A 21441-nucleotide genomic window follows, 5' to 3' on the forward strand; every position below is an offset into this window, starting at 1 on the left:
TTACTCCAATAAACAAAATACTTAACAACGGTTACTCTAACTTCCTTTCGCATTTTGTAATGAAGCTATACAATAACTCCTAAAATTACTCATTGTGTATTAAAGTCTCAAACTGAACTCTTATTAATATTACTGTTATGAAGAGAGGTGTACACATTTCACAATTCAAACCCTAACCTTGTCAGCGTTCCTAATTTGATTGCACAAGTTGTTTTATTATTATGCTGTTCGTAACTTGCACACAATCTGGGTTTGTAGTGTACCCCCACTTCATCTGTAAATTATTTAAATATGAAGTAAAATATTATTTCAAATATTTTAAGTTTTTAAAAATGTATACATCAAACCCAGATTTTGACTTTGTTCCATAACCTCGCAGTGAGCATTTTGGTTTCCACATAACTGACCATTAGCTGAATTGACAACTAGGAAAATAAGATACTGAGAAAATGAGCATTTAAAGTGGGCATATTTTAAAAAGTTCAGCACAAAAAGCAATGAATAATTATTTTCTTTCTGGAGTGAGACTATTAAATGCTAATAAAATTTCCTTGTAGTAATACTCTACAGCAAAATAAATTGCTAATAAAGAAAATTTTGTTGAAACATATATTGCAAAGGTTTCAATGCAGCTATGCATTTGAGATATAACAATGACTTGCTAAAGTTTTGAAAAATTTCAGCTTCATTATTTAAAAAAAAAATTAATTTAGGGTACTTAAAACCACAAAACTAGGTTCCCAACAGCAGTTTACCTGCGCTCTCCAGAGATCTGCTCTCCCGGGTGGGTCTGCGGTCCGCCCGGGACTCGGCGCCGCCGCGCGACTCGAACTCCTGCTTGCGCACGGCCACGTTGGGCACGCTCTTCTTGGCGGACAGGCGCGCCAGCTCGCTGCGGTACAGCAGCGTGCGGTCGCTCAGCACGGGCGCCTCCTCGTCGTCGTCCTCCAGCTGCCCCGTCTCGAACTGCCGGGCCCGGCGCGACACCAGGCGCAGCCTGGGGTGCGCCGTGTAGCGTGTGGCGTCGTCGTCGTGTTCGTCGTGGAGCTGGGGCTCGCACAGCGACGGCGGCAGCGACGACGCCCTGGCGTTGTCCATGAGGTTGTCCATGTCGTCGCTGTATCCCGGCGTAGCTGTGGCGGGGATGTTCTCGCTGATGCGCGACAGCGTGGTGGTGAAGGCGTGGCGCGCGCCGCCCGTCGCGACGCCCAGGCGGCTGGCCGCCGCCGACGACTCCTGCTGGTGGTTCACCGGCCCGCCGCAGAGGAACTGGCCCCTCGACGCCTTGGCCTGGTCCCCGGGAGACGGCCTGGCGTCGCGCTCCGAGTCCATGTCCGACTGGACCCGCCGCACGCTCTGGTGGGCCGGCCTGCCGTTGAACACGGGAGACTTTATCACAGACTGCGCGCTCCTGGGAGGAGACTGCTGGCGGTAAGACTCGTTATGGACCGTCGGCGGCGGCGGCGGCGAGGTGGGAGGCCAGATGGGCTTCTGGAACTTCTGCGGCCTGGCGTAGAACTCCCTGGCGATCACCGCCTGCGTCGGCGACGGCGCCAGGTGGCGCTCCTGCGCGGGCACGCTCCAGGATATGGGCTGGTTGGGGCGCCTGAGGAACTCCTCCTTCTGCTCGAAGCTCTTGCGTATCCTGGAGATGATGACGGAGTCGTCGCTGCTGCAGCCGTCCTGGCCTCCCGTCAGGGTCGACGCTGACTCCGCCGAGGACAGGCTGTTGTTGCTGTCGTGCATGGAGCCGGTGGACGGCAGCGAGGTGGACGACACCCTGCGGCCCGGCTCGGCGTCGTCGAACCTCGAGTTGGGGAGGCGCGCGCCGCTGTTGCCGAGGAAGTCCCTGGCGTCCCGCCGCGCGGGCTCGCTCGTCCTGCGCCCCAGGTCCTGGTACAGCAGCTCCTGCTGCGGCCAGTTGTGGTGGTTGTTGTGGTGGTTGTTGTGATGGTGGTGATGGTGGTGATGGTGGTGGTGGTGGTGTGGCGCCGGCAGCACAGAGGTCTGCTCCTGCATCGTGGCGGGACCGCGCTGGTCAAAGTTCTCCGGTGATCTCAACCGCGATGGCCTCTGGTTCGTTTCCGGATTGTGCGCAGTCTCCCCGAAGTACTAAAAAAGAAAGCGTGTTTGTATCCCATTAACAATCTACACTAATATTATAAAGCTGAAGAGTTTGTTTGTTTGTTTGTTTGAACACGCTAATCTCAGGAACCACTGGTCCGATTTGAAAAATTATTTCAGTGTTGGATAGTACATTTATCGAGGAAGGCTATAGGCTATATTATATTATCAATAACATTAGGGATCCTCACTAAAAGACCAATTTAGAATCAAATGCGTTGGAGGGGGTTAGATACAACATGCAGTACACGTACGAAGTGTGTGTTGACAATGCCGCAGGCGCTAGAAGGTTATTTCCTATTGCCTATTAACATTGTTGCCACGCAATAGATGCCTTATCATTCTTAATTTTCCCATACAAGTAAAAAACACCCGTGTGATATTAACAACGAAGCAATCAGTACCCTCATAAGAGTTCAATTAGTATTTAAAAACTTTTTATCACTTTAAATCGCAAACCTAAACTATTGTTTTTTTTCCTCTCTCTGTGTTTAATTTGGTTTTTATTGCCTTTTTTCAAGTATATATATTTTACAGACTTGAAACTTCACAGTAATGTTCCTTATGTTACGCAGGATGACATTTTCCGAAAATTAGATCCCATGGGTGGTTAAAACCAGGCAACAGTGGGTACTTTGTCTGCATGAGAACAGGATTTGGCATTGTTCATGCCTTCTGCGACTCCATGGCCACGGGCATCGTGCGGCAGTGGCGTACCCACAAGGAGGGGCATGTATAATGAGCGGCGCAAGAGTGATCTGCCTATAGACTGCCGTAGCGAAGTACGGGTACATCAGTTGTACGTTGCGTGCACGAGTCGGGAAACCATCGGTGCTATTCATTTTCTCTCCGGTACATTATACAGCATTGTAATAAATTTTCACTGAATTTATTTATTTTTTTTTCCATTACTTAAATGGGAGATGTGACTTAATTTTTTTTCCATTAGTATAGCCGTGCGAAGCCGGGTCGGGCAGCTAGTTATAATGATATTTCTAAACTGAACACAAGCATGACTTTCAACTGACGACAAGAGCCCTAAGAATATGTACCATTGGAGTTGCAGGAGCTGCTTATGGAAACACAACTTGCTTCATTAATGTCAACGAGAACACAACACAAACAACGGCGATGTCTTAAACGAAATCTCCTCAATTGTTGTTGTAAAAAACCAACCTCACACAGATCACAAAGAGATTCTATCAATGTAACACAACCTAATATTTTGTGATTATTCCAGAAGAACTGCATGAACAAACTCAATAATTAGTCCTTATTAAATGTATGCTTAATCAAAAACCACATACACCTTTATAAGTGTGTTACTTACCAATGTGAAAGAAGTGCTCTTCATTATGAGCATAATTGCAAACTGATACCCCGGTATTTGGAAGCGACAAGATGTCGAAATGTGCACATGTTCTTAGGTATACACTTGTAAAATCCGAGATTGTAACATCATCTTAATGAAACACCGGTAGGTAAAGTAACTAAAATAAAATTTCTTTAAACACTCTATAGTAAAATCAATACAAAATGAATGACTAGCTAATGCTGCTTACCCTCTGCAAGATGTCATCTTCTTTTGGAACCACCAGGAGATGAAGGTAACTACCGCTCTGCTGTATCAGTTGTACTACCTGTGCATATGTGTGTCCTGTGATAGTCTGACCATTCACTGCGATGATTCGGTCACCTGAGGAAGGGAAACAAAGAAAGTAAATGCTTGGTCACAGATTGGGACTACCATGGCACTCACACTATCGAAATTTTCGTTTAAACTTCTTCAAATTCGACTAAAACTTCTCATGGAAAAATACATAACCAAAATGTGTTTTATGGCAGCCATTTTTCCAGCATGTTTTAATTTTTAATCTGCTATTAATATCAGAACCATGTCGAATTCTCGGTACAAAAATGTATGTTTAACATCTCTTGAACTACCTACTGTAAAAGAACTCTTGAGAATAAATTTTTGGCAGAATAATTATCCAAATTGAAATAAGTACGGTACTATTAAAATTGTTTAAAATATGTTTTTAGAGTCATGCATATAGTGCACAACCAACTTAATATAGTCATATTTTTAATTTTATAGATGGCGATGTGAATTTTATCATGCCAATACAACTAATTTTATTTCCACATATGTAGGCAAAAAGGTAAACTAACACCATATATAAAAGGTTTTGTTCTTTAAAAATTGTGTTCTAAGAACGTAAGAGATCACCACATTTAAATGTATTAACCTGTTAAACAAAATTAAGATTAATTGCATTTGTTCAAATCCCCGCTGCGGTAGCCAGTGCTGTACAAAGGTAAAGAACACCAGCATTATGTTGGAATCACAACAGCGCGACGACGCGACGCGAAGCAAGCGATGCGACAGAAAAAAAAATCTAGTTATTTCTGAACATGCGATTTTCATCCGCGACACAAGCAAAGATAAAAAAAAAATTAAATATTTTTTTTTCTTGCCGTATGTACCAAACATCTGTTAGCCATCAATGCTTGCAGGGTTTTTTTTTCCTTCTTAAATATACATGTTTGAGAGACATGTTTCTGATAAAAATTAATAATAATCTGTTGGAGTGGATACATTCCAATGCTTGCAATGATAAATATAGTAGACAAAACCCTGACAATATATGAATTGAAATTGCATCACTGATTTATCAGTGTAACCATCTTACGAAAACAAACTTCTGACGCTGTTTACAGTTAACGTCCCACCCGCAACGCACTGGAAACCAAAATATTTGTAATCGGCAAGTCTGTCGCGTCCTCCATTTGTGTCGCGCTGACGTCACGGACGTGTTAAACACGACTGGATCGGTAAAAAAATATATATACAGAATGTCCATAAGGTCTTTCCCTCATTACAACCATTAATAACATGAAAACTACAAATGCTAGCAAAATGCGGTATGGACGAACGTGTAGTGTAGCGTGCTAAGTTTTTTTGTGTGAATGTTTCAGGTAGGTGGTGTGTGAAGAGTGAAAGGCACAATGATCTCCATGCAAGAAAAGGCTCAATGTGTTCTGTGGTATCACGAGAGCAGGTCCACTGTTACGGTTCAGCGCAATTTCCGAAGGGAATTATGGACGTCTACCACCTGATCACAAGAGCATAAAAGCTTGGTATGAGACATTTAAAGAGACTGGTAGTGTGGGCCACCGTTTGCGAACAGGTTGTCCTTCTGTAACAGATGACACTGTCCACGCTGTTCAAGAACAAGAAGCATTCCAACGAAGCCCCTCCAAATCGACACGTCAGGCTTCCCGTCAACTTGGTATTCAACGTTCAACAGTGCACAAAATCCTACACAAAATACTTCATTTGTATGCGTACACAGTTCAAATTGTTCAAGCCTTGCAACCAAATGACCACAAACGTCGCGCTGAATTTGCGACAGAAATGTTGCATCGTATTGACGATGCTAATGCATATCTACAGCGTGTGTGTTTCTCCGATGAAGCAACATTTCATACGTCTGGTACAGTGAACAGGCATAACGTGCGTATATGTGGGTCCGAACATCCTCATTCAATTGTGGAACATGAGAGGGATAGCCTAAAAGTCAATGTTTGGTGCGTCCTTCTGCATAACAAATGTTATTGGGCCGTTCTTTTTTGCAGAGAGCTCAATAACGGCGCACATCCACCTAGACATGTTGGAACTCTATGCAGCACCTCAGCTACAAGTGTTTCAACCTTGGGTTGTGTTCCAACAGGATGGTGCACCCCCACATTGGGGATTGAATGTCCGTGAACTCCTTAATGAAACATTCCCAGACCGTTGGATTGTACGCGATGGACCAACATCCTGGCCACCGAGATCACCCGATGTTACCCCCCTCGACTTTTATTCTTTTGGGATTTGTTAAAGATTAAGTGTATGCAACACGTGTGCCTGATGTTAGAACACTGGTTTAACGGATAACAGAGGCAGTCGCTTCTGTTTCAGACGAAACGTGGAAGAAAACGTGGCAAGAAATCGAATATTGCCTTCATGTTCTGCGGGCCACCAACGGTGCACATGAAGAAGTTGTCTAGTCTAATCTGTCAAATAAACTTTATGAGTTCCACAAAAGGTTCGTCCAAACCGCAGTTTGCTAGCATTTGTAGTTTTCATGTTATTAATGTTTGTAATGAGGGAACGACTTTATGGACACCTGTATATATAGTGGAGCCCAAGGAATCGTGCTCGTCGCTCTTGTCGGTGGAGAGGCAGCTGGTTACCTGTGGCCAGGCCGGCCGAATGCGCCGGGCTGTCCTCCCGCACGTTCTTCACGAAGATGGTGTCCATGGGCTCGTCCAGCGCCGGTCCCCGGTCCCCGAGGTCGAGTCCCAGCCGGTGGTCACCCTGCAGCACCTGCGCACACTCCCACTCCTTACTCCTTCACTCCGGCCCACTTGCAGACCTCAACCCCGTGCTTTGTCGGATGAACCTGTCAACTTTATTCGGCAACAGGATGGGAAGCCTTCTTTTCACAGACGAGAGATCCAAATGCCCGATCGTGCATCTTCGGGTTTTTTTTGTTCATTGTAAATAAATATGGTGGTGTTGATAAAAGGAAAGACCATAAACAAGGCAACGGTATTTATTTGTACGCCGCCATATTTTTCGTTTGCTGTGTGTCCGTGAATGTTTATTTTGGACAACTCATGATAACTAATGGTCAATTAGGTTAGGTTAGCTACATTATAAATACTTTAAAACATTGTGGACGGTTGATTTGGTTAGGATAGCTACATTAAAGATACTGTGAAATCATGTAAACGGTTTCCTAGCCCTGGATAGCTACATATTAAAAAGTTATTTGCTAAGCAACCATAAAATGATTTTACAGTATTTTTAATGTAGCTATACTTACCTAATATAACCAACCATCCACAATGTTTTAACGTATTTATAATGTAGCTAACCTATCCTAATCGACCGCAAAATTTAATGCCACACAGGTTTATACAATGAGATAGAACGAGAAGAAAAAAAACGAGCATGAACTTCGGGTGTGGCTCTCTCGTCTGTGAAAACAAGGCTTCCCCACTTGCAAACAGTGTCACTATTACCTCAATACCGTGCTTTGTCGGATGAACCTGTGAACGTTATTCGGCAACAGGACGGAGCCCCTCCCTGACTGGAATCTCTTGTACGAGAGTGGTCGAACGTCCAACTCCCTGACAGTTGGAATGGTCGTAATGGTCGAGACGACAGCGCTCTCTTTCGCTGGCCTCCACGTTCACCTGTCATAACGCCGTGCGATATATATATATATATATATATATATATATATATATATTTCCTTTTTTGGGCTTTATAAAAAGATCGTGTCTACGTTCCGCCGCTACCTAATGATCTGCCAGAGTTGAGACACAAGACTATTTATTGCTTCCATTACTCTCGGACTTGTTAAAGGAAAGCAACATATTTGTTTGCGAAAACCCACAATTCCCGCGACGTTATTTCACGAACAACAATGACAGACGGATACGTGTAAAACTGGTGCTCTACATTTTGAGAAAAGTTCGCACCGGACAGTACCGGCTCGCTTCCCGGCTGACGTAACGGCCAGTGGAACGTATTTCTGCACTCAACTACCCGCGACGCATGCTGAAGGCCTGCCACACTGTCAGATATATGTCTCCAACTACATTTGACAACAGAGCTGGAGTAGCAGCATTGGACGGAAAATGGCTTCAATTTTTCTCCACCGAAAATATTTGGACATATAAACCATAAATAAGTTTTAAATCATGCCGCACTATCAAAGTTTATTTTTAGTCTGGATCTAGCTCGAACTTTTCCATTTCAAACACTATTTTGAAATTAAATAATGCATCACAATGCTGGATGGAAATTTTGAACATGTGATGCAATTTTTTGAACATGTATTATTTAATTCACAATGATATTCGTTACATAATGAAGTAAATGTTGTGATTTTTAAAGTTATATAAAAAATAATCTAATTTTTAATCTTAAAATGATTTCGCATACGACATATTAACATTATTTTAGTTATTTCACTTTTATAACCTCTTTCATCGCCAATGTTTCCTTCGCAAATTTTAAAGATTCGTTAAGACGGAAACGGAATCATTTTCGTTTTCGCTAGGCACGATTTTGATCGGCCGACCGCATCCAACATCCAACATCCAACATCCAACATATTTTAGAACCTGCCCTGTACGCAAAATAGTTCATGGAAACTGAAATCATCCAACTGTCAAACAAAAATGGCTACGCTAATGATGTTTTCGGTGAAGTCTATAACACTCCCGACTTTGTGAAGCCTTAATTTCACAGACGAGAGAGCCACACCCGAAGTTCCCCGAAGTTCATGCTCGCTTTTTTTTCTTCCGTTCTATCTCATTGTATAAACCGGCGTGGTATTAAATTTTGCGGTCGATTAGGATAAGTTAGCTACATTATAAATACTTTAAAACATTGTGGATGGTTGTTTATAATAGGCAAGTATAGCTACATTAAAAATACTGTAAAATCATTTTATGGTTGCTTAGGAAATATAACCTTTTAGTATGTAGCTATTCAGGGCTAGGAAACCGTTTACATGATTTCACAGTATCTTTAATGTAGCTATCCTAACCAAATCAACCGTCCACAATGTTTTAAAGTATTTATAATGTAGCTAACCTAACCTAATTGACCATTAGTAATCATGAGTTGTACAATGAACAAAAAAAAAATAACCGAAGATGCACGATCGGACGTTTGGCTCACTCGTCTGTTGAAAGAAGGCTTGCCAACGTGAGTATTCGGGTATGTCCAGAAGGACGAGTGAATCGTAGGCTTCCCATCGCAAACGCCACTGGGTACGTGTGTAGTAGAGACATGTAGAGACATGTATATATATATATATTTATATATATATATATTTTTTTTTTGCTAAAAGATTTTCAGACCAGCTGTGCGTTAAAACATTGTAGCATTTTCAGTGTGTACAGGTACCCATCTACTGTCAGTAAAACCATCATTGCAAACACGTCAGATAAGGCAGGTGCCTCTCTTAACAGTCGGCCGCCGATCACAAGGAAACAATCGCCAGCTCTGGCAAATATTACTGAAGTTTAATGAGTAGTCAGATTAATTCGCGAAAAAATTGCATCCCCCTAGTGATTGGGTAACCCCCCCCCCCCCCCTTCTTTATAACTGGCTCAGGTTCGTAAAGGACGTGGCAAGAGCACTGTAATCCAATACCAAAGTGCTTTAAATCTAATTTGTACACAATGAATCCCCTAAAAAATTGTGGTTCTATAATAATACTCATTTTTCTCTTCGCCCCTCATGCCTTCCGCTTTTTTTTTTATGTGTAACATCTTAACTCTCGGTATACGGCATTTATCGGGAGTAATTTCGTGAATGGAACGGAAGTCGCATGGAACGGAAATGTGTTACTATGGTGCTGCCGTCTGTGAAGGATGGCGCGAACCGAAGTTACCAAAAGTCAAAAGGGAAACTTTACAGTACTTACTGTTAAGTGAATTTTAACAAGATGGGCAGTATTTTAATTAAAATTCCTTTTCAAAAATCATGTCAAAAAACAGGGGTTTAGTATTTTTATTAAGTATTTTTCGTTTTTACCGGGCCGTTTCATTACATAGTTTAAAATGTCGGTCTGCAAATGGAATGATTCGATATTCGACTTAGCTGCTCCGGCAACGAATTCTAGCGGCGGGTGCGGAAACTACGCGTGATTCGCGTCCAGAAATGTATTTGAAAGAAATGGGGTGTGGCTGTTTCATGGGCACGGCCCGTGTGTTGTAAGTGAATACGTGTACGTAACAGGTAATATTTTCTATGCAAAACATCAAATACGCTTTTTTATATATGCAATCGATAGCTTTTGACGAGAGCTGACGATTGAAACTAAACGAACGTCGTAGCTTCTCCGAGTCAAAAGTTAAACTAAATGTAAATCTCGAAACGCAGCAAAATTACCTCAAAATGGCGGAGCTTCCCCCTTCACCGCGCGCGATGAGTCACAGTCCTCACTTAGCGTTAACCAATTACTTTATCCTTTAGCTATCCAGCGGTGTAATTAATATTTTTGGATGGAGATGATAGATATGTAGCTGCAACACCAAACTGTATCCTCCGATTTTGTTATCATTCGTTTTTTTTTTAATTGCCTCCCACTATGGAAGCAATTTTAAAGACGTATTCACGTCAAAAAATAATTGACGTAAATATTTATCACGCTCTGCATTTTTTTTTAAAGAATTTTAAGGCAAATGTCGTGTCGGGGTTTCGTGTTGCAAGTTGAAATTGCAACATGAGAACACATGAGTGTGCTCATTGCTAGAGACCGGAAAAATTCGCGGGTTCATTTCATGATATGCTATAATCCAAATCACTGTACCTTTATATTGCTTCTGTGATTGACTCACAGTTAGAGACCTGAAAAAATCGCGGATTCAATTCGCGATGTGCTAAAATTAAAACAGTTATACACCAATGCTGCTTCTGCCATTGGCTCACAACTCATCTTCAGGACTTTGGGCCAATAAGAAACACTCAACCAAATCTCTTAACGAATCACAGGCTACTACGTTGGGACGTCTCACACGACAGCAGCCAATTAGTGAGTGACATTTGACCGAGTATACATAGAGCTGTGGAGTTCATCCTAGCGGTCATTGAACCCGCGAATTTTTCCGGTCCCTAATCACAGTTTATCTGAAGGACTTTCAGCCAATGAAAAACCTTCAACCAAAAAAAAAAGTATCGAATCGCAAGCGTCCCAGTTGACAGGTGTCACGAGTCAATAGCCAATGAGCAGGTGGCATTTTCCTGAGTGCGAAAGGGATTGTGGAGTCTATCCTAGAGGTCATCGGAATCGCGACTTTTTTTTCCAGTCTCTACAGTCATTTACCTCGTTTAGAGTAAAATTTCAATCCGGATTGAACCTGGAGTGGAGTTCACTCGGAGTGAATGTGTAACGAACATAGACTGACGAAATGCGTTTATGGTAAATATCACAATCCAGATTGAAATGTAAACAAGATCGAAGTTGGAATCAACATGGACAGAAAATTTTGTGGTGCGATCATTACATCCAACAATAACTCTACTTCCATCTCTGTCCACACATTCCTCTGCTCATTTTTTTTTTGCCATTTTCACAAATTATGCCTGTAATGCAACGAGACCAATAACAAACAATGCAATATGGCGGCGGCTTTCTTGTGCGTGTTTTCTTTTCACTCCAGTCCGTGTTTAAAGTAAAATCTCAATCCGGATTCTTCAGTCCAGTCCACCTCAACAAGTGAAGTGGATTCTCTCACTTCACTCCAACTTCAGTCCACAACAAAGTGTTTTAAGTAAAATTTCAATCTAGATTCCTCACTCCACTCCAGGTTCAATCCGGATTGAAATTTTACCCTAAACGAGGTAATTGCAAGCCCCAGAGGCAGTGAGGAACTACTCACCGAGTGCGACTCGGGCGGGTAGACGATGAAATGCCGCAGGGTGAAACCGAAGCCATGTTCGCACCTCCTGAGCACGAGGCTGCGTGGGCCCCTGGGGCGAACCTCCCTCCTCTCCGCCTGCAACAAGAGAGCGACAAGACACGTGGCGTTACGCCGCAACAACAATCACCGTGCGAACCAACCAACCATCAGACCACAAACAACAACATCAACTGTTTCAGACCATCTTGGAAAGGATCGGTCACGCAACAAAACATATTTAATACAATTTCTAGCACTAAGAAGAGGATAAATTATTGTTTATTTATTTCAAAGGAGTATTTATTTATTTATTGTGAACAGAGTAGTTTGACATTATTTCCATTATTTATTTATCTATTTATGTGTTGATCATAGTTTACCGGAAATAAACCTGAAACAATGTGGGATGAATAATACATTTTTTTTTTCAGTCAACACCCTACACCCCCTATCCCAAGGAGGTTAGACATCCCTGTACCAGCTCTATTGCTACCACCGACCCCCCCCCCCCCCAACCCCCAAATGTTTTTTAATATTTTAAGATGCTATATTATTATTTTTATTTTGAGTGACATTTTGCAGATCTTGGCGGAGACCGACGGCATGGAAAAAAAGAACTCAAGAACGCAAATTAAAAAAATTAAAAATGAAAACAAACCCACACAGGTACATCGTTGGGTTCGTCTGCTTGGCATAGCTGATTTAGGCTTGTTCTCAATTTGCGTTCTTTAATATTTTTTTCCATGACAAACAGTTCAAAACTGCAATGGGCGTTTGTCCAAGAAATCGTAATCAATCAAAAATCCCGGTTGCATGAATAATTTAAACAACGTGACAAAATATGCTTCATGAGTCTGTAATTTCACTAAAAAATTTGTTTGGACGTTTCATTTAGTTTTACGTGTACTTATATTAAATTTACATACAACCAAAGATATTAGTCAAGAAGTATAACTAGTAAAAATCACAATTAATTGTGAAAACAATGACAACATATTATTTACTAGATGCCTGTAAGGACCATACAAATAACAGAAATATTTTATGAGTATGCCTGGACTAGCTTGGAAGATTAAGTCAGATAACAGATATGCATTATGAGTAGGCATATGCCTAAACTATCTTGGAGGGATCATTCAAACAGAAATATTTTATGGGATACTCCTACACATTACCTTACCTTAAAAAAACACGTATTTTTTACTAGTAAGAATAAACTAAGTATCCCGAATGGATCAGTCAAGTAACAGAGGCCAAACAGGCACTTAAGACGCCGCCACGATGGTTAAGTGGTCGAATCACCCTCGCCCAAAAATGCGACCCAGCGGTATCACTTTTTGGATTTTTCTAGAATAGTCAGTACAGACGGTAACACTCGCTCACACAACTCAGGGTTAAAAACTATTTGCGAGCTATAAAATATAGCCCAAGCATTCATAATTATAAGCACTTGCATGACTTTTCGTCGCTATAAGAAGACAGTAAATATCCGTTGACAAAATTTATAACGCAACACAAATCTGCAGGCGCATACCTCAAATAGCAGCAATGGCAAGAAAACTAGCATCAATAGACGGTTAAACCTGCCTTATTTGGGTGTGCTGTCATAACTTAGAAACACACAACTTAGAAGAAAATAACTTAAAAAAAACATGACTTAGAAACACACAAGATAGATTTTTCTATGTTATTACTTTCTAAGTTAGAAGATTCTAAGTTAGGTGTTTCTGAGTTATGACAGTTCTAAGTTGGAATATTAAAGACGCCAACCCAAACATGTGACATGCCGGGTCCAGTGGTGACTTCAGGCCGAGCCCGTGGCAGGGTCGACGGCAAAAGCGCCTCTCCCACTGTGAATACAGTCCAATATGCGCCGGCGATGAAACGGAACGACATCCGGCTCTCGTAGCGTAGCGTCGCTGGCGGCCTTCTCATCTGCCCATTCATGATTCGGGTCCACGTTCAATGACCTGCGAAGGTAGGCGCACACTCTCCACTTCGCCTCCCATGAGACTTGCGCTCGCTTGGACCCCTTTCAGACGAGTTTCCACTAGTCGAAGGGACGGGTGTGTGTGAATGGAGGGGCAGCCTTATTTTCAGAGACGAGAGAGCCAAACGCCCGATCGTGCATCTTCGGTTTTTTTTTTTGTTCATTGTAAATAAATACGGCGGTGTTGATAAAAGGATACTAATGGTCAATTAGGTTATGTTAGCTACATTATAAATACTTTAAAACATTGTGGACGGTTGATTTGGTTAGGATAGCTACATTAAAGATAAGGAAGAAAAAAAACATGAACTTCGGGGAACTTCGGGTTTCGGCTTTCTCGTCTGTGAAACAAGGGCTGCCCGTGAATGGAGTGTAGGTGGCGATGTAGCAGATGACTGGGAACCGCCCTCTCTGGCGGGCGTCCAATAGGCGTCCGTGTCGCTCACCTTCTCAACCCCCACCAGGAGACTCAACACAAGACTACCCGGCATTCGTCCTTCACACCAGTCGCCTAGCAGAGTCCACCGAGGACGTTCAAATTTGGAGCAGTTCATAGAAGACATTCGTAGTAGTTCCGCGATATGGGATGTGATGTGTGAGGAATACGGGGATAAAATCAAAAGGACTGAAGCTTGGACGGAAGTTTTGTGACAACGTACAAACCCACGCTCTTCTTCGCACAGGAGACCAAGCACAAGTGTTCGAACATCGTATTGACCTTCTGTTGGGAAGAGACGTTGATTCCATAAGTTGCCTGGCGTGAAACCAGCTCAAAAAATTTGTTGTCTGTAAAGTCGGTTTACGGACGATAGTTTAACGTGACAACGTCATACCAAAACATTGATGAAATGATTGCATACTTTTATGAATAAAATTGAATCATTTTTATTTTAATAATAAAAGAATAAATACTTGAAATTATACTAGTAATCAGATTTTTAAAATGCAAGAATAATTAACCTTTATTGCCGAAATTGTTGTTGTAATAAGCAATGAAAACCACATTAACTTTTCACTTCACTTTATAAACAGTCGACGAAACAGTTCACGTGTAGATGACTTGTAATTAATTTTAAAAACTGGCGTTTAGCTATAAAGTTTAAATATAATTATGAACAAGTTTTCATATAAATAAACTGTAATCAAATATCTATCATCAATTATATGAATCACCATAGTTTTTTTTTTAGTCAATTGTAAAATAACCTATTACTGCACTCGCCGACAGCGTAACGGAACATAGCGTAACGGAACAATGAGCGTAACGGGACACAGCGTAACGGAACAATGCGCGTAACGGAACAATGAGCGTAACGGGACACAGCGTAACTGAACAATGTGCGTAACAGGACACTTTTACGTGCGTGCAGCCGGCGTTCATCGATTTATTAGACGTTGTCACGTCAAAAATGTCACGTCTTGTCGTGTTGTGCCTCGCTCTGTGGGTGCCCCGCCCCCATCCGCCATCGTTACGTATCGGATGTCGACGAAGAGGCCAGCAACATCCGCGCCGTCCGTGCGAAGCGGATGACTGAATGACACAAGAGGATGAAGCACCCTTTAGAGCATTCCGGTGCTCCGAATGCAGTGTGCGCTCTACCTTGGATATATCCTAACCGCGTGATTCGCGCCGTTGCCTGCGTGATTACCAGTGTGTGTGTATCTACCTTCAACTTAAACGATGTCGACAATTTTCAGGCTGTCACACACACACAAACACACACCGGTTACAAATTATCGGAAGATCTTCGTAACTCATGTTTATGTTCGTAAATCTACGGCTATTGATTTAACTCACTTTGAACGTATACTCACATAAATAATCTCTCGGCAAAGCCCCTCTAAAATATGTTTTTGTTTACGGCAAAAAAAAAAAACACCCTGTTTAAATTAACGATCATGTTTAACTTATGTACAGCCTATCACTGAGCTCGGATTTCGGAGTGCAATGTAGTTTCTACACGAAGACCCATTTAACAGACCTTGCGAATTCCTAGAGACTGGAAAAAGTCGCGCTTTCGATGACCTCTAGGATAGACTCCACAACCCTCTAAATACTCAGGCAAATGCCACTTGCTCATTGGCTATTGACTCGCAACACTTGTCAACTGGGACGCTTGCGATTCGATACTTTTTTGGTTGAAGGTTTCCCTTTGGCTAAAAGTCCTTCAGATAAACTGTAAGCCAATCACAGAAGCAATATAAATGTACAGTTGTTTGGATTCTAGCATATCGTGAAATGAATCCGCGAATTTTCCGATCTCTACGAATTCCTCATACTTTATATTAGGCATATTCTTCGTAATAAAGCCGTAAGCTAAATGTAATTTTTAACCGAGCACCGCGCACAGTTCAGGGTTATTTTGGAATAAATTCACCTAGGCATATGGTAGGGAATAATATTCATGGAAACCAAAACCTTTTTTTTGTTGTTATAAACAACTATAACGCTACTTCCTTGCGGATGCGTTGTCAGTATCTTCTTTTAATGATACTCACTTCTGGTTGACATTTTTGCTGTTAAACAAAGTTCTGGCATTACGCTCTACTTACCGACGGGTTGCTTTGCTAACCAATTGCCAGCCACAGTGACTTCAAATTTAGCAAGATAAGCACGGACTTAGTCTAACTGCTTTACAACCTAAACATAATTTACAATCCGGATGGAAAAAAAGGCATGCGGAAGATCGTTCTCATATTGAATTCAATTATTAAAATGAAAAATATCACACCCACCCACAGTCTAATTTCTTTCTTACCTTCAGATACAAAAGATAAAGAAGTGAGCGCATAAACTGAAGGGAGCTGCGGTTGTTTTCAAAAAGAGGAGGCGATGCTGGTATATTCAACTGCAAGCATTTTGCTCTTAAATAAACCGGTTTCGAGAGAGTGCACATTGATCTCAAGCAAACAGAAACAGGTTAAGTCACTTAAAATACAAATATAAAGGCGAAAGAAGATTTCTTTCAAGCGTAAAGCAACACGCGGAGTATAAAGCAAAGACCTAATGCACGGTTAAGAATTTCGTTCCAGAGATATTTTCGTTCATTCAGAAATATCAGAATTTTAGAAATAATGATAAAATATAATGCTAGGCTTGGAGGTGGATATTTTTATGCATATAAGTTTTTTTATTTACACATCTGAGCAAATATATACTAATAATTTACAGCACATTTCTGCAAACCGATCACCCAAAAAGGTTTTGCGTTTCTTCCGGCTGTTCAAACTTCTAGGTCAACCAACAAATTAATTAGGCCTATCCAGCATTTCACAGACTTCTATGGAGAAACTTTTAATGGTTCACAGTGAAACGTAACTGATTATTATTCTTTGTGTTTTAAGACTGCAGAGACCGTTGCAAAGAACAGCTGCTGCTCGGCAGATACACGATGGTTCTTGCTAACCAACTCTGCTCATCCCAATGGACAAAAAAATATATATTAAATATGATAACTGCAGTGCCAGCGCTCGCGGCGGAAATGAACGCGCGCATCTCTCCCGCCCGCTCGGAGGAACAAAGAAGGCTGTATATGCATCATGAATAGGGGTGAAAGGTCATACGTTGGTGCGTGAAATGAATCCAACCACTTGCGGGCAACCACAGAACCCACAAATCTTAGGGTTACTGAGAAAAATTTCTTAAAAATAAGTGGCATTTTATCAAATCTAGGGGGATTTTTTTTTTACTGTATCGGCTGTTTTAGACATTACCGAATTCCCTACTATTTTGTCTCATTGACAGGGGAAAAAAATTGTACCTATTTCGGTTAGTTTTCAACTTTTTCAAGTCCTTACGAAATGTCAAACCAGGCTTCCAGGTTACCGTCACGTCTAAATGCCACGGGAATTCATCCCCCCAAACTACATTCGGCTTGAACGAAGTGCACACGAGATTTTTTTTTTTTGCAAAAAAGTGTGCAAATTGGTCTGACAGCAAACGTCTGCGTATTTAAATTGGATCGCGTATTACTTGACGTGCCCCGACGGGGAATAAGTCAAAAGCGAAAGTCACAAACACACGATCGAACCGTGTACAACCAGAATAGGAGGTTAACTGTGGCAAGCCAATAAAGTGATAAAACTGATTTGATTGTGGAGTCATATTTTGACGTGAATACGTCTTTGAAATTGCTTCCATAGTGGGAGGCAATTCAAAAAACGAATGATTACAAAATCGGGGGATACAGTTTGGTGTTGCAGCTATATATATCTATCATCTCCATCCAAAATTTAATTACACCACTGGATAGCTAAAGTATCAAAGAATTCGTTACGCTAAGTGAGGACTGAGACTCATCGCGCGCGGTGGAGGGGGAAGCGCCGCCATTTTGTTGCGTTTCTAGATTTCCAATCAAATTCCGAAGGTATCAATTCATTATATGACGTAATTAAATATTTAAGAGTTTTGTTTCAAATACGCAATTACGCTAATTCGATTGAAACTTAATGTGCTTTAAATTACACGCTAATAACGATTTAATCATTTATTTTTCCCTTTAACGCCCACATTTTTCGCGGAAAACTAGACGAACGAGGAAAATAAAAACGAAAAGGGCCTTGTAGACCCAGCTAGGAGCGGGGCGTTGGGCGGTATTCCTTGGTTTGCCTCGTCCTGTGGCCACCCCTGAGGCGGTAGCCTTCCATCCGTGCAAAAAGAGTACGCAAATCCATAGCAGGGTCTGCAAACATCTAGTAAACAAACTACACGACTCTTTCTGAACCCTTAATTTTTTTTTTAATCTTCATGCATAAAATTAAACATGGGCAAATACAATTTCCCACAATTAGCAGAAAAGTACAAATTTAAAGTTAAAAAAAATAATCTAAAACATTTTCAAAAAAAAGTTAGCGAGTGTTTTAGTACTCGCCAGTGATGTGTAACATCTAACCTCGGTAACGAGCAAGTTCACGTGTTCTCATGTTGCAAAAAAATCTTATAACACGAAACTCGGACACGAAATTTAACGGAGAATTCTTTAAAACAATGCCAAGCGTGATAAAAAAAAATATGCAAATTGTGTTTTCAACTGCATTTTATGAACGCGAATAAAACGTATTTTCCAGCATTCACCACCATAAATCGCTGCCTGAGCAGCTACGTTGACTACCAGACACAAATTTTAAACTTTATAACCGAACGGTTTCAATGAAAGCAAAAATACTTAAAAAAAAACTAAATCCCGGGTTTTGACCTGATTTTCGACAAGAAATTGTGTTGCAATCTTGCCCATCTCGTTAAAATTCACTAAAAATTTCCCTTTGGCTAGTTTGCTACCATCTGCCACAGATTGCTGCACTGTGGTTGTTACACATTTCCGTCCCATGAGACTTCCGTTCCATTCACGAAATTACTCCCACCAAATGCCGTGTACCGGGAGTTAAGATGTTGCACACCAAAACGCAAGTTGACAAAACGCTGCTAGAAACTGTTAGTTCCGTGACTTCCAAGCACAACTGCTACTTACTCGCAGGGACTGTCTCATGAATTCCGTGGCCAACACTTCAGTTCCCTTGCTTTTTTTTCCCCGGATTTTCGCGGTAGACACCCTACGACAAGCGTCCAGTGACAGCTTTGTTCCAACCTTTTGGTCGGGATCCTCCACCAGTCCTCCCGTATGTGCGCCCTTTAAGGGTAGAATGGGAGTGGCTTACAGATCATTTTTTTATTAATTCCAGAGCCAGTAAAATTACGAGACAGAGCTTTCAAGCGATTACTCCCCACCACCTTTGACCAGTAAGGTGTTAGAGCCTCACTCAGCTTGACTGGAAGTCATCACCTTTAGTCCCTTGCCTCACTCAGCTAACCAGACAGTTGGCTGTGTCCTGAGCCCTCAGACCTTATCAGCACTGCTGGCGCCTACATCACACTGGGACCCCTGAAAACACCCAGTGAACCCGTGATCCGGTGGAGGCCTATCCAACCTCTCTGAGCTGTCCAGTGATGGTCGATTCATGAAGATGATACTTAGATACCGGAAAAAATCGCGGTTTAAGTTACCTTTAGGCTAGACTGCACAGTTCTATGTACACTAGGGCAAACAACGCCGGTTCATTGGCTGCTCACTTATGAGTCGTCTCAACTGGGCTCCCTCTGATTCGATACGTCTTTGGTTGAGAGTTTCTCATTGGTCCATGATCGTCCAAGTAAACAGTAGGCTAAGCCAATATAAAAAACAGCGTAAAGGTGTAGGCATGTGTGTTTAGATTCTAGCCCATCGGGAAAAGTACCCGCGAATTTTTCCGGTCTCTAATGATACTAACGTGACCTAAGGAACGCACGACGATGAACAAGAGGAGGGGAAGGGGGGAGGGGAAACCCCCCGCGGGTGTCGCCGACAAACAAAACGAGAGCACTGCAGAGAGCACAGACAGTCACCGGCCCAAGCAAACAGACCGCTGCAACCCGACTCTGGAAGCCCGCCAGGCCACAGAAATAGGGTACAAGGTCCGCCTCTCTCTCTCTGAATCTCTCGCTGTATCTCTCTTCGCCGGAGATTCGCAACACGGCGAGCGGGTAAAGGTCCGTGCGCGCTCAACTAGGAACTTCTCCAACCATGCCTTCGAGAGAAAGCACATTTCTCTCCCCGTGCAACAATCAAGGGAGGCTGCGAAATTCGCACCGTTGCTTGACGACAGGCCACACTTGGTTGGTTAAGAATTTCACCTTAGAATTAATGGAAGATTTTCCAGGGATTTAGTGAATTTACGGATGATCAGTACATTTAAACTGAACAAGATTTATATTGCAGTACAAACAAAATCGTTGAAAAATATGTAAAAGAAAATATACAACAAAACAATTTCCTTTCTTCCAAACGTGGACGTTTACCCAGTTTCCAACGGAAGTCATAACTCCAAGGGCGTACGCACGGGGGATTTATAACCCCCCCCCCCCCCCCGAAAAATCTTAAACAATCAATCATTACCAACAACAAAAGTAAAACTTGAAAGCAAACAGCAGGCAAAGAGGAAGCGTTTCGTCCTGTTTTGTTCAAAGGAAAGACAAACAACTTAGAACGTCGTTTATTTCCAAAAAAAAAATTTCAATAGCTGCAACTACACCCTTTTTTTAATGCTTAAACCAGCCAACAATGTTACTGTCATTTGATTTTATTCGGGTTTACTTATAATTTAAAAGCGCTGACAATTGTGTTAGAACTAACTCTGGGTCGAATAAATTTAATCCTCTGTTGGTTTTCTTTCAAGGGCCCACATAGTCAGGGGTGTATATGTGTTAGTGAGGCGGGATGATGATAAGTGCGACGCTCGCTGGCGCTTCTAGCGCAGTATAACCTCTAAGCGCATGACTTTTAATGACGCACAGTCTTCTCGTCGTGCACATGACAACATAAATTTTTTTGGCTGTAACCATAACATAAGATGGCGGAGAAATGAGGGTATAGGTGTAATGCAAGTCCATTTAAGTGCGGACGTTTCATGTCTAAAAATAACTCTGATAACATGAGTTTTTATTCGGATTCTCTCTCGTAAAAAATAAGGAAACAGTACTACCCATGAGCTGTTGGCGTGTTCTTACATGTGTTTTTTTTTTCTTAAAATGATACCACTCTAGGACATCTTTAGTGATCTTCAAATCGTGTGGTCACTTCTGAATCTCTGCACACCGTAAGTGTGCCGGGTAGGTAGGCAAAGGCGGTGGAGCGGTGGAGGGGGGGGGGGGGGACCTTCTCTTCCTTTCGATGTCAAATACGTGCTTTATTTGATCATGCCACAGAAGAACAAGCGCACGCACCCTCCCTTTACTGACGCACCAAGTCTCGCGGTACGTCTAGCAGTGTGTGAGGGGGAAGCCTAAGATGTACATCAAGCTCTGTCCCTGCCCGAAC

The 21441-nt window shown here is 42.0% G+C and overlaps 1 protein-coding gene across 6 annotated transcripts in view; it reads right to left on the reverse strand.

The window, feature by feature from the left end:
- LOC134539703 (rho GTPase-activating protein 23) overlaps nt 1-21441 on the reverse strand; it is a 492628-nt gene that overhangs the window by 106755 nt on the left and 364432 nt on the right. For all 6 annotated transcript variants that reach the window (XM_063381919.1, XM_063381920.1, XM_063381922.1 and 3 more), the window contains 4 exons: nt 11581-11697; nt 6367-6499; nt 3687-3820; nt 756-2112 (listed from right to left, as the gene is read on the reverse strand). In XM_063381919.1, the coding sequence (XP_063237989.1) occupies nt 756-2112; nt 3687-3820; nt 6367-6499; nt 11581-11697 (1741 nt within the window). The remainder of the gene's footprint in view (nt 1-755; nt 2113-3686; nt 3821-6366; nt 6500-11580; nt 11698-21441) is intronic.

This window comes from Bacillus rossius, chromosome 15, assembly GCF_032445375.1.
Source record: "Bacillus rossius redtenbacheri isolate Brsri chromosome 15, Brsri_v3, whole genome shotgun sequence".
NCBI lineage: Eukaryota > Metazoa > Arthropoda > Insecta > Phasmatodea > Bacillidae > Bacillus > Bacillus rossius.